We start from the raw sequence: 13,925 nt of genomic DNA on the forward strand, positions 1-13,925 counted from the left end.
TTTAATCTTTTTTCTTTTTAATTAATTCCCGTATATTTTCCGGTATATAAAAAATGAAAGCGAAGGATTCCTCTAGGTTTCCCCCCAATGCTTGGGGACCAGAAGCTGTGTACCACTGGTACCAGAACATGAACATACATCTGTATGTGACATCGGCACCCGAAAGCCCAAGCATGGACGTCCGCATCACCCAGTGACGTCGAGCCTACACCACAATGCCCAAGTATGGACGCCTGCAGCACTAACTCAATGGTATCACAGGTAACTAGTGGTGACACTCCTATAATTATATACACACTCAACCACTTTGACTCACAATTGTAGCTATTACAAGTTATTCAAATACTTTAATCTTCCGTAATCCCCATAGGATTCAAGTGTTACCATATTTTTTTTCTAAAATGGATCTACAAGCATGAAGATCATTAAAAAGAATTGCCCTAGGAACCTCTGGGTGTCCCCGGACCCCACTTGCTATAATCATATTTGACGTTGAGGCATTACATTTAGTTTGACTCAGTTCCCACAGATAAATATTGTGAAAATAGCTGATCTACAAGCTCACTTATAGATCAGCTATATATCATATTCTTGCCTCTTATTTGACAATTTGGCCAATGTTTGACCAGTTTATACAGTGCAGTTTGTTGATTACTTTTGATACAGTAATGGTCTTTTTTCCTTTTCTTTGAGGTATTAAAGGGGTCTTAAAGGTCCTTAAATTGTCACTTCACTGTCATCTGGGGACCCCCAAAAAATTACAGGTTGAGAACCACTGGTCTAGTCCAGTGGTTCTCAACCACTGGACGGTCGGTCCCCACATGATGAGACAGTAAAATGACAATTTAATACCTAAAAACTACAACAACAAAATTATAAGAAAAAGACCATTACTGTATCATCAATAGTAATCAACAAACTATACTATAAAAACTGGTGAAACATTGGCAAAACAATTGTCAAATAGGGGGGGATTCTTTTCGGGGGTCCCCAGTTCAAATATGATTATTTTGGGGGGTCACGACCTGAAAAGGTTGAGAAGCACTGGTCTAGTCTACCGACGTAAGTCGCAACCATAGACTGTAGGTCGCAACGCGGTTCCAGTTAGAGTTGTCCCTCCCCATTTGCCGTACACTACACGTCAGAAGAAAATAACAGGCTCTTTTTCCAGTTTCTAAGAGAGACCTCATCATCATGGCTTTTACGTTATATTCTCTTATCCAGGCGGCCATTCTGTGTGTAAACGCCGTTGCTGTGTTGCACGAAGAGAGGTTTCTTAGCAAAAGTAAGTACCTGTTCGTAGAACGTGATATAATGCCTGAAGTGCTTTGCTGAAATCTTCTAAAGTTAAGCTAACGTGACGCTAGCTTGTGGTCTACAAACTCAACTGATGATGGATGTAGTAGGATGTAGCAGTGGTGGAAAAAGTACAAAAATGTTTTATTTAAGTTAACGTATTGATACTGCATTGTAGATATACTCAGTTACTAAGTAAAATTCCGCAATTTAATATTTACTTGAGTAAAAGTACACAGGTATTGGCATCAAGTACCAAAAGTAGAAAGTACTCATTATGCAGAATGTCCCATTTCACTAGTTTTCAAATGTATAAACATATTTTGAAAACAGCAGATCTACGAGCTCACAATACATTGTGAGCTGCTATTTTCAAATGGCCAAAATGTAGGGCTGTATATATATAGGCCAAAATGTATATAGGGCTGAAGTGTTTTGTAATAATTCAAATCTACAAAGTAACTAGTAACTAGGACCAGCAATCACACAACTTTTTAAATGTGTTTTGGTAGAGCAAAATCAGAATTAGAATACAGTATATAATGAAATGCTTGTGTATGGAAAAAAGTAAGGACGTTTCCAAATTGCTAAAATAAGTTGTCACAAATTGTTCACATTCACATGGTGGCTGGTCAAATGTCATGTTTCCTCACATTTTCATTCAACATATTGCTAAAATTGTCACTATAATAATCATGTATAGGCCTACTGTAGGTACTTGTATGACTATTTATCGTGCTGATTATTTTCCATGTCTCCTTCCATCTTAGTTGGCTGGGGTGTGGACCAAAGTGTTGGAGGATTTGGCGATGAACCAGGCATCAGAGTTCAACTCATGAACCTTATCCGTTCTGTCAGAACAGTCATGAGAGGTATACTGTTCTCTCTCTCTCTCTCTCACACACACACACAAACACACACACACACACCCTAACACGATCTCATTAGGAAACGTATAATACATTATTTCTTAGTACATATAGTAAGTTATGTCTCACCTCTCTTAGAACTCTTCTTATAGACTTATATCTCCCAGCACCAGGCCACTCAGATCTGACAGTCAGTTGTACATGAAGACACCATGTGGTCTAGCACAGTAAGGACGGGTGACTGTGCCTTTGCTGTGTTGGCACCCAAGTTGTGGAACAAACTCCCTTTGAGGATCAAAGCTGCCCCCACCCTAGGGACTTTTAAAACCATGCTTAAAGGAGGAGTTCACCCAAAAAAGTACTTATTTTCTATCAATTGTACACCCCATGAAGCCTTGAATTCATGGATTTATTTTTGTTTTTGTGGCATTCCTAAGACAATAATTTGATGACCGGGTGTGTATCCGGTAGGAGACACAAATAATCTACTTTGTGTCTCCTACCGGATACATTAGCCGGTAGGAAACGGGAATCAAATTATTGGCTTAGGAATGCCACAAAAACAAAAATAAATCCATGGATTCAAGGCTTCATGGGGTGTGCAATTGATAGAAAATAAGTCATTTTTTGGGTGAACTACTCCTTTAACCCATTATGACCGGGAACGCATCTGTGTCATTTTATATTTCTTTGGCTATTCAAAAAATAGCAGATATACAAGCTCATAGCACGCGGAACAGAGTGCCGCACTATGAGCTATGATCTGCTATTTTTGAAAAATCTTGAAAATGTTTTCAAATCTTTGAATATATATATTTTCCGCGGCCAAATGCATATCTAAAAATGTTTTCTAAATCCTAACAGTATGTTGCTATATCCGTGATGCTCCAACTTTTCCATGTCAAGGACCCCCAAAATGATATGTACTTGGCCGCGGACCCCCATCTCAAAATGTTTTGTTCCAGGGATCCCCAGAAACAAAGATTTGAGTCAGAAACTTTCCCAATAAAACAAGTAAGACGCGCGAACGCTGGAAGCGAACGCAGCTCGAAAATATTGTGTATTTACGGACTTGTAATCCGTGTTATTTCACCGTGATATGTGTGTGTGTGTGTGTGTGTGTGTGTGTGTGTGTGTGTGTGTGTGTGTGTGTGTGTGTGTGTGTGTGTGTGTGTGTGTGTGTGTGTGTGTGTGTGTGTGTGTGTGTGTGTGTGTGTGTGTGTGTGTGTGTGTGTGTGTGTGTGTGTGTGTGTGTGTGTGTGTGTGTGGGGGGGGTGTGTGTGGGGGGGTGGGTGGGTGGCAGGCGTGCATTGTCTAAATTCCTGCACTCTGGCGCACTCTGGAGGCTGCTTACAGGCAGTGCACGCATGTGAGTGAGTCACATGGGCCACATGAGCCAATGAGAGCATGAACACAGAGACGCAGAGACGCAGAGAGAGAGACACACAACCCGAGCACGGTTTCATAGTAAGCTCCACTTGCGCGAAGGCGCGCCTCCTTCCGCTGCGTTCGCAAATATATATATTCAAATATTTGCACAGATATTTCAAGAAAATATAGATCTACAAGCTCATAGCGTGGCACTCGTGCTATGAGCTTGTATATCTGCAATTTTTTAGTAGCCAAAGTATATAATATGGATAAAGTGGTTACAGAGATGCGTTCCCGGTTTTCACTGTAGGAGACTCCTAGGTTCACTTGTTTTTGTGTTTTGTGGGTTGTGTGTGTGTTTGGAGGAGGTGTTGCGACTGACTGACAGTGTGACTGAGTTCTTGTTGTCCTAGTCTAGTCTTCTTTGTCTTGTCCTATGTTTTTTCTCTTGTATCTTTCTTTTCTCTTTCTGCGGACTCACTGCACCCCCGGGCCAGTGTAATAACTGGATGGGGGGCTCACTACAAATCCTGAACCTATGAACCATACTTAACATAGTTACTAGTTGCATTGTACATAGTTGCATACACACACACACACACACACACACACACACACACACACACACACACACACACACACACACACACACACACACACACACACAGTGTTTTTCTGTGGCTTATATTAATTAAAGATGAAGAACTTATTTGTCTGTGTCTTGTTTGCAATTCATGCTCATGTTTAAAGAAATTTAATACAGCTCACAGTTGAAGGCTGTCTTGTTTTGTAATGTCTCATACTACTGACTTGTAAGACTGGTCTTGGATTAATTTGCACAACTTAAAAACTTCCTAACAGCCCTGCGGTCTTCAGAACTGCCAACATCCTTGCTTACCATCACTTTTTCAATGTGTCTTCCTCTACAGTGCCCTTGATAGGAGTGAATACTGTCGTTATCGTACTGCTGCTGCTGTTTGGTTGAGTGAAGATGACATGACTGGAAGCTAGCAGACAAAACCACGCGCTGGCGGCGAAGAATATTTGTGTGACCTCAGGAACACCCGTGCATAAAGAAGACATGTACACACACAAAAATGAATACATATTGTACAGAGTTTTAAGTCGGCATGATCAGAAGTCTATAAATCACTCCTTTTTGCAATGTCTCGTTCAGTCCTATATGTACAGTGACAGTACAGCCCAGGCAGCCATTCAAAATAAGTGCCTACGGCTATTTGGGATGGTTACATTTTTCAGACAAAATTAATGCATTTACAGTTTCATTGTTGAATAAAAAATATGTTGAAATGCCTATTTGCTTTTGTTATTCAAGCAAACATGCAATGCTCTTTAAACTAAAACAAGTCTCTCTCTCTGTCTGTCTCTCTCTCTGTGTGTGTGTTTATATAAAAAATCTGGACATTCAGACTGCCTTTCTAGTCTGTAAAACGTCAGGATTTTATTGCATACCGTTGACCATGAAATAATACAATACACACTGTTTATTCGTTTTTTTAGTTTTCATTCAACTACAAAGATAGGGGAGGAGAAGAAATGTATTTACAAATAGGTGAGAAAAGGACAGACAAGGACAGATATATATATATATATTATTATTATTATTTGAGGGCATATTGCTATATAGATTTGGGAAGTGGGCTCCATAAACAATTTAAAATGCATTTTAAATTTAGTTTATGGAGTTTAAGGTGCTGCACTAGTGTTCCTAAGTAAAAGGTATAAGTGTGAGGTAGTGCATTCTTCCACTTTAGGACATTGATTAGACTGGCAGTGCCAACGAGAGAAAAGTTGCACTAGACTAGCTCAGTGAGAGGATTATTCTTCTCGGCAGTCGGCACTCCAGATATGTCACTCAATGGATCAGAATCGATCACATGTAAAGTTGATTCGTTTTGTCTGAGTTGGGTATTAGGCGAACGTACTTTGTTTGTCCCAAGACACGTGCCGTATAGTTGCTGCTCATTAGTCAACACAGAACACAATAACATGGCAGCGTTATATACTATGGGGTGTAATAATGCACGGAGCAGCGTTATTGTGTCGCTCGCTGCATGTTCCATTTATTTATTCTATAAGCACATTTACTGCGCTCATAAGTTGCTAAAAAGTAACGTGGTTTACAACAACAGTCAAACGCTTCCAAGCTCGGTGTATCTGGTCATCAAATACTTGACCAAAGCCACCTGTAGGAGGAGAACAGGTCTGTTGTACACAAGACAACATGGACATGACATGTGTGAAGTGGCTTACACTGTCCTCAACTGTCGGTAAGATAATTGATTGATTGATTGATTGATTACTTTATTACTATATATTGCAACGATTACAGAGGTACGATTATACAATGATTGTTAAAAGGATTTAACACAAAAAGCCTGTTTCCATTGTGGTCCTGTGTATTCAATTCTTTAAGACATACAATAATAAACAAGACATAATCAACACTAGTAGCTCTAGTAATGAACGTGTATGTACAGCAGGACACAGGATAAGTGGGCACTATAGGGACATCTGGGCACCTCACAGTAAACATTGGGGGGGAGGGCTCATTTCTGGTGTTAAGCTTAGAGGGCTTTTCTAGGACCAGTTACAATTTGCAGACAGGTTCTCTTTTATGGCGGTTTTGAAGGAGGCTAAGGAGTCACACTTTTTGATGTTTGTTGGAAGGGCATTCCACATTTTGGTGGCATAACCGTAGAACGAATTTGACCCCATGTTTGTGGCGAATCTGGGTTGAGATCAGTGGAGCTCCCTCTGGTGTTGTGCCTGAGTGTTTCTCACGTTATTGAAGTAGTCTGACAGGTACATGGGTATCCCTGTTTCCTTGTGTATCTTGTAGACCAGGCCCAATGCAAGTTGCTGTACTCTGTCTGTCCTCTACCCTGAGCCATCCCACCATAGAACAAATATTGGGGGTTAGATGAGTTCTGGGTGTGAGGCCAAGTAGTAACCTGACCAGTTAGTTTTGAGAGGTCTGAAGCTTTGTTTTTAATGCCTTTGTGGTGCTATTGTACCATGAGGTGTATGCATAGTCATAATGACATTGGATGAGTGATCCAGCTAGTGTCCTCAGTGTGTTCCTACTGACCACTGAGGAGATCCTGAATAGAAATCTTGTTCTTTGATTGACTTTACTTGAACGCTCTTCCAAAGAGCTTTTCCCTTTTGTTGCATTCGGATTACAGGCTACCTTGCGCAAACTTGCATTTTCTCTAGGTTTACCCTTTGTATTAATGTGTGTGTTTTTTTGTCACATGTTATGTTCTGTTAAATCTGAAAATGAACTAAATCCTACTCCAATTTCAAGGCTTGAGATTCCGCAGCTGAGGCGGTGGTGTGATGCAGCAGGTTATGGCTGGGATTACCCCGACAGTGAATACAGAGACATCCCACTGTGTTTCCCTGAAGCTCTCTGTCAGCGCCTGCTACTCATGGTCCTCTGTGATGACAACTTCAGGTTGAGTCCAACAGGTAAGGTGTCTACTGAAACATACCACCTGCTTACTTAATTAATTGAAAGAGATAGGGAAGTTTGCCCTCTAAACTCAAGGCTTTGCTATAGGGCTGAAAACAGGTGCGAGAGGCCAGCATGAAAGTCCATAAACAAAAAGGAGGGGCCCGCACACTGAAAGATGAAAACTGAGGCTCTTCAGCAAAAAATTGTCCCTTACTTACAAAAGTGCAAGTGCACTCTCTGTGTCACTTTATTTCACCATGTAACTTTTTGCACTTTTGTAAGTAAAGGGCAATTTTTTGCATCTAAAGAGCCTCGGTTTCAGTTCTTTCAGTGCGTGAGCCCGTTCTTTTTGTTTATGTACTTAATTTAATTGTAAATATGGTTCTGAGTCTGGAAGATGTTGGAATATGCTCTTTAGTATTATTCTGGTGCCTGGTGTACCAGAATCTTGAGACAAATTTAGTATAATGTTTGAGCAACAATGAAAGCTTCTTTTGTATTATCTTCCCATTCTATTTGATTGATTAACTAGGTCTAATCCGTGTGCGCCAGAGCTTGAAAACCCTGCAGCCAATTGATGAACTGAAGAAGGGTCCGTTCACACTGCAAGTCCGAGTCCTGGGGTACCAGGCTGTTGATGGCGGTGTGGAGGTAGATGTCTTCCTTTCTGCCTCCTCCCGGTCCAGTCAGCCAGTGTGGGAGAGCGTAGTGACACTTCTGTCCACAAACAAGTTCCACAAAGACACCAGACCCTTACTGAAGGAGGACAGTGAGAGTGAGTTATATTCAGCACAGAATGTATTCATCCAAAGGCAGGATTATAAACAAGGAGTTGTTATTTTAGAATAGAAATTGATATAAAAAAACTGTTTTGTTTGGTGAAAGTGTTACAAATCTCTAAATGAATGAATCATACTTATGAGTTCAAGTTCTTTAGCACTTTTATTTTACGGAGAGAGCGAAGGCAGAGAAAGTCAAGTAGTGGTAAATATAATGGCACCCCATGTCATTCTATTTGCCACTACTTTCTCTACTTTGCTTTATCTACTTTACTCGACTCAAGATAATAGCCGATACACAAGCTCACAACACGATGCAATGCATTGTGAGCTTTTACAAAAGCTATTTTTGCAAATTGTGAAAATAATTTATGTTCACGTCCTACAGGATAATGGCAAGCCCCAAAATAGAAATGCCAGTGGATTAAATCATGTAGGAAGAAAGAGAAAGTAGTAGAGTGTGTGTCCTCTTTGTTTTGACAGAATGGCCCGACTCAGGCAATGTGAAGAGGGTGGAGATGAGAGTGCCTGGGATAGCAGGGCTGACAGGTGTCTGGTCCTTCCTCGACTACCTCCCACACTACCTCCTCACAATACCAGCCAGACTCTTCGGCTACAGATGCTGGAGCTCTCCCAGTGTTTGGATGTTGGCTGTCTGCCTGGCTGAAATCGAGAAACACAAAGGTACACAACCTTACCATTGTGTATGTATGCTCTTGTGCTGGTTGGTGCAGGAATAATACTCCACACACCAATGGAAGTGTTGTCTTGGATGCTGAAAAGCTTGCATCTGCTGTTCACTTCAAATATACTATAAATAGTATAGCTGGTTGGAATTCTTTCAGTAGGTTTTAGAATACTTCTTGTGGGTACATGATTGTATGATGTTAACAGTCATTGTGTGCGTGGCATTAAGGCTGTTTTACAGTTGCTAAATTATCTTTATTGACATGGTCTATATTAAAGATATTATGAAATGTCCAAATGTTAAATTTGATCTTTAATATAATCTGGTGATTATAAAAAAAAATCTACATTTCCCTCCCCTATCATCTTTGTTTTTTGAACGCATAACTCATGTATTGTCCAGACCTTTATTTTAAGTTTAACACCTGTTTAATTCATTTTATCAGGGACCGGAGCCATCAGAGCCCCCATCTCTGTCACAGCCCAGTTTAAGGAGCCCCTGTCAGTACCCGGCAAGGTGGAGATCACTTTCTGGGGGACCACACCAGAGGAGGGTCTGTCTTCTTCCCAACTAACTTTCCAAATGGAGCAACACAAAACCAGGTTACCTAACATGACTGGATTCATCAATAGGGCTTGATTAATATTTATCATTTTATTCACCGTTATATCGGGGAACATTTTTAAATTAGTTGTTTCTGATTAATCAAAGATGAGTTTCAGCTTCACTGTTAATTCCAGTATGGCTCAGTAACTGGGCTTTACTGGTTGTGTTTCGTTCCAGTTTAGTCACCATTACAACCATAATTACAGCTATGTTCAAAAACGGTTAAAATATAATACATATTTATTATTATTAATATTATAATATGACATTCTGAATTCCATATTCTCTGCTGCAAAATGCTGTACATTGCACATCACAAATACTGTAAAAATATATTATTTTGTCTAATTTCTTGTCTTTCTTATGAATTGGCTTGTGTATTGTACAGTATATTCCATATAGCTGTATTATCATCATGTCCTATATGCCATGTCAAACAGTGTACTTTATGAGACAACGGCTGACGCAGACAGAGTCCTTACAGGGACTGGAGGCTTCTGAATATTTGATTCCTTTGATATTCCTGTTTTACAGCTTTCATGTATGTGAAAGTCTTTTCTTCTGTATTATTTATTGTACTACAGTACATTCAGTGACATGGTGCTAAGAGAAGGGGCTTTTCACGCTTCCTTGCACAGAATCAGACATTTCAAAGAGGAAGATGGTTCTAGATGTTCTTACTGGTACAAAGAGTGAAGGAAATATGTCCTGCAACCTCTATTGTCAACTCAAATCAAAAGTCACATTACACATTTCATACACAATGCATTTCCCTGGACAGGAAATGTATAGAGAAATGAGTTGAGGTGAACCCCAATTGGAGATGACATACGTGCCCATATCCCTGAAATCACTTGAATGCTATTAACAGCCCCTTCCCTGATTTAAGGGCTACATCCAATTAACCTTGCTGTATTGGTTTCGTCAGAGCGATCGGCATGACTCCCTCGATGCATTAATGTTGTGTTTGTAGATTGTGAGATGTAAGGACAGGAGGAATGGGTGGGTGGGTGGGAGGGAGGGAGGGGACACTTATTGGGTGGGGGGTAGGTAGGGACGGGGGTTGGAAGTGAAGAAAAGCGTCTCTGTCTGTGTAGAAATCCTCATCACCAGAAAAGTCAGCAGGGTTTCTGAATTCATACGGCTGCTTGCTGTGTTGATCAGCTGTATCATGGGATCTACATGACTGAAACCCACTTCTATCTGCTGAGTGTGGAAGGCATCATCTATTGGTAAGCATTTATCTCTGATATCATTCTGTGATATTGTTTGGAATATTAGGAACACATATTTCATACAGTGACTTTTTCAGTATGGTGTTGTGGAGAGGAATATAATGGATAGTAATAACACTTTGATTTTATTCTACTTTTTGTCAGACATGACTTTTTAAATCTGACCTGAAAGAAAAATCAGTTGATTTTGTTTTTGTGCAGTTTAGAGTGACTTGGGAGTATATTACCTGAAGGTACTACAATGGGCCACGATATATTTGCTAGATAAATTAAGATGGTTGTTGTCTGCATTACTATGCAATTAATGTAAGATTGTGGTGACAGATGCAAAAATAATAATCATGAAGGGAACACCAAACACCAACTCTTTCATATTGCTGTTAATTTCCTTGATGGCAGAATTTAACTACTGCCACAGTTTGATGTGATCATGAATATAAGTTCAAGTGATAAAGAAAAAGTAAACATCGATTGGAATTCAGCATACATTTAATTGTTTCTTTTCAAATGCAAGGGTCAGCTTAGACCAACATTCTCTATAATTAAGTTCTGCCTCTATCACTGTAAAATGTGCTGTTAGTTTTGGCACAATGACAAGATGTGCACATAGTAACGACCAAACAAAAAGTATTAACAGTGTTTAACCGGAATCCATTTTTCATCTATTGTTCCTCATCCACCAGGGGTTCGTGAGCATGTACATTTGTGCCATTATTCATTTATGGGGCCCTGATTCTGTCATGCATAGGAATTAGTCAAGTGGAACAGGGGCGTTACTACTGTAAATGGTATTACAGTCCTTCGAGGGCGTCTGAATTGGCAAATGTCTTCTTTTTCATAAGTCATGATTATAGTCCACAGACTCTACACAGGTTTTCAAAAGTGGGGCTCCCCCAGGAGAGCCAACTGGAAAGGAGAGGAAATGGGGAAGAAAAAAAACGAACTAACTGAAACAGTAGTCAGTTAGGGCCACGGTTGAGGAGCAGTATTTTTTTTTCAGTATGATGATTCAGAAAATGACATTGTTACATGAGTGGATATTGTTGTTTAAAAATCTTAAATTTGTATTTTGTTTTAAACAAATGGTTAAAATGATGTTTCTGCTTTCGCAGCAGTAGTAAAAGCTTCTACTACAATGGGTCATGTTAAGAGTGCATTGAGAACATCTGATGTGTCTTTGCAAAATTTAGAGTGAATGTTCAGAGAGCTACAAGATTCATTCATACATGTAATTCACAGTTTACGTGCGTGCGTGCGTGCGTGCGTGCGTGCGTGCGTGCGTGCGTGCGTGCGTGCGTGCGTGCGTGCGTGCGTGCGTGCGTGCGTGCGACTGTGTGGTGCAGAGAGACAGAGATGGAATGAGGATGGGTGGGAGAGAGAGTGAGAGTAACTCCCCCCCCCCCCCCCCCCTCCGCCTACTTCACTTTAGAAGACATCTTTGCTGCTCCTTTGGGGATTTGAAGTTATTTTCGTTTTTATTTTAAAGGAGCAGCTTGATTTATTTACGGTATTCTAAAAGGTAGATCCTAAATAGCAGCATGTACTCTCTTCACTACTCTGCAGTTTAAAAACAGTTTTCATGAAAGTAACTTTACAGCACACATTTGACCTGGTGCAGTTGCTTTGATGGTACAATATTCAATTCATATGTTTTAATTTATACACGAGTCAATATTTTGTGAAAAGTCAGATGATTCTCTATTCCAAAACTATGTCACAACACAAGCTAATGTCATGATAAATCATAGCTTTAAACCACTTTCATGGGCATGTCGTTAAAGGCACACGTTTTCAAAACATTTAAAAAAAATCACAATGGATAAAAAAGAACAATTTCACACAGCAACCTTTATGAGCTTGTAGATCTGTTATTTTTGCCGCATGATATCATCCTACGTCAAATTATAAAATAGGGCTTTAAACACTAATTCAAGCAATACCTTTATAGGACTACAACTTGTATTTATGTGAAAGTCTACCTTTCACATGTTTTTGTTTTGTTGCTGTTTTGGTGCACTTGTTCATTTTAAGTATGACGTTTGAAGAAAACAATAGCAACACTTAAGCGGTTGTCCTTGTAGAAGGGACAGTTTTACAGTGATGGACTCAGTGTTCAACTAATTAAAGGTCAAGGTAAACTTTATTTGTATAGCATCATTTCATTCACTGGGAAAATCAACGTACTTCACACACAAAATATATGAAATAATGAATATGTTTTTTTCTTTTCCTTTCTACCCTGATCAAGTTCAGAAGAAGAGAGCAATGCATGGGTAACCAAGGAACAGGGAAGCCCACCAACCATCTACTTCTCCCCAGCAGGGGGCAGCAGAACGCAGGCCTACAATGACTGATGTATCTACACAATACCTGCACCATGGAGACTCGCTCACACACCATGAGGTACGAGGTTGCCAGTAAAGGCAAGGTGTCATGTACATCACACATAACCTCTAATGGAAAAAGCCAACGGGAGAACCTCATAGACCAGAATTCTGCAAAGGACTCCTCATGGATGCTGGACTCCAGCAGCCAGGCTTACTCTGGCGCAGAGGACACCTCCACAGACCCCCACGAGACCCTGACGGAAACCTCAACGTTGACCTTTGTGGACGCCCACACTATCAACGAGTCAGAGGGGAGCCCCAGCTTTCGGGGGATGATGGCAGGGGGAGGGGCCTCTGGACTGGTTTACATCAAGGAATTTGTGCTGATCGACGACGATGACGACGAAGACATGTCCCTGAGGGAGAAGACGGTGACGGACGTGTCGATGTCGATGGACGGGAAAGCGGCGGACCTGGTGTGCGGGAGGCTGTTCACCACCTCCAGCGGTTCGCTGACTGACTTTAAAGACGAGACACCGGTCCCCGCCGAGGCCCCTCCCACCGAAGAGGCAGGGGCCACGCCCGGAAAACAAGAGCACTGCTGTTTTTGTACCATTCTATGACCCTCAGAGCAAACATACCTGAGACATGATTAGGTCCACTTGCTTCAGTCCTATTTCTGTCTATAGCTTTATGTCCCACCACAGGATGTGATATAGGAGGCAGGGTGACTCGCTATAGAACTATATCTTAGAACTAAGAGCAACTATTCTGTACAGAAAGAAGCTCAGACAGTACATTCAACCCCTGCAACAAGCACTGTGTCCACCTTTTATCAAAGTGTTCTTTCACCACCGAAGCACTACACTGCCATTGTTTTGGACATACTTTAATCCATCATAAACAAAACAAAACACAAAAGCTCAGTCTGTAAATCAGCTGACATAAGCAATAATTTGTTGTCGAAGTACCTTTTGTAAATGCTAGTGTGATTTCATGCTTTAATAGAATCTCTGCTCATTATGAAATGTGTGTATAGGTGATCTTTTTCTGACTTTTGGGCAAATCATTTCAATTATGTGTTCATGATACATGACGAATTCTGCTGTAATATCGTTGCAATAGACCTCTCCATCCAAGCTCAGAGTTAGTGTCACATTTATGTGATTGTTTTGATATTTTCACATTCAAAGGTTTACAACTTAACAACTCAAATTCTTCTCAAACTCTTCTGTAAAATGAGATACATTTTCAAGAAAACCTAAACTATAGA

The 13,925-nt window shown here is 40.5% G+C and overlaps 3 protein-coding genes across 3 annotated transcripts; all 3 read left to right on the plus strand.

Annotated features, from left to right (window-relative positions):
• Window positions 1-1,146: 1,146 nt before the first annotated feature.
• ier3ip1 (immediate early response 3 interacting protein 1) lies at window positions 1,147-4,851 on the plus strand. Its single transcript, XM_080433173.1, has 3 exons — window positions 1,147-1,285; window positions 2,067-2,168; window positions 4,466-4,851. Exons 1-3 carry the CDS (start codon window positions 1,195-1,197, stop codon window positions 4,519-4,521), a joined length of 249 nt encoding a protein of 82 aa, XP_080289299.1. The 5' UTR covers window positions 1,147-1,194; the 3' UTR covers window positions 4,522-4,851.
• A 694-nt stretch (window positions 4,852-5,545) lies between these two features.
• On the plus strand, window positions 5,546-12,794 carry LOC308088500 (uncharacterized protein). Its single transcript, XM_080432968.1, has 6 exons — window positions 5,546-5,827; window positions 6,868-7,031; window positions 7,550-7,792; window positions 8,280-8,480; window positions 8,930-9,086; window positions 12,579-12,794. Exons 1-6 carry the CDS (start codon window positions 5,547-5,549, stop codon window positions 12,673-12,675), a joined length of 1,143 nt encoding a protein of 380 aa, XP_080289094.1. The 5' UTR covers window position 5,546; the 3' UTR covers window positions 12,676-12,794.
• Window positions 12,703-13,839, plus strand: LOC308088908 (uncharacterized protein; the record flags this gene model as incomplete). Its single annotated transcript, XM_080433491.1, has 1 exon — window positions 12,703-13,839. One exon carries the CDS (start codon window positions 12,703-12,705, stop codon window positions 13,273-13,275), a length of 573 nt encoding a protein of 190 aa, XP_080289617.1. The 3' UTR covers window positions 13,276-13,839.
• Between the last annotated feature and the right edge of the window lie 86 nt (window positions 13,840-13,925).

The sequence above is a fragment of the Gymnoscopelus braueri genome (genome assembly GCF_963280865.1).
Source record: "Gymnoscopelus braueri genome assembly, chromosome: 7".
Taxonomy (NCBI): Eukaryota; Metazoa; Chordata; class Actinopteri; order Myctophiformes; family Myctophidae; genus Gymnoscopelus; species Gymnoscopelus braueri.

What these genes read in the sequence shown, in the direction of transcription:
- ier3ip1 (XM_080433173.1), top strand. Translation starts at nt 1,195, where the DNA reads ATGGCTTTTACGTTATATTCTCTTATCCAGGCGGCCATTCTGTGTGTA. An exon ending in AGAGAGGTTTCTTAGCAAAA is followed by an intron (nt 1,286 to 2,066) that starts GTAAGTACCTGT and finishes CTTCCATCTTAG; the next exon opens with TTGGCTGGGGTGTGGACCAA. An exon ending in TGTCAGAACAGTCATGAGAG is followed by an intron (nt 2,169 to 4,465) that starts GTATACTGTTCT and finishes CTTCCTCTACAG; the next exon opens with TGCCCTTGATAGGAGTGAAT.
- LOC308088500 (XM_080432968.1), top strand. Translation starts at nt 5,547, where the DNA reads ATGGCAGCGTTATATACTATGGGGTGTAATAATGCACGGAGCAGCGTT. An exon ending in ACTGAAGGAGGACAGTGAGA is followed by an intron (nt 7,793 to 8,279) that starts GTGAGTTATATT and finishes TTGTTTTGACAG; the next exon opens with AATGGCCCGACTCAGGCAAT. An exon ending in ATGGAGCAACACAAAACCAG is followed by an intron (nt 9,087 to 12,578) that starts GTTACCTAACAT and finishes GATCAAGTTCAG; the next exon opens with AAGAAGAGAGCAATGCATGG.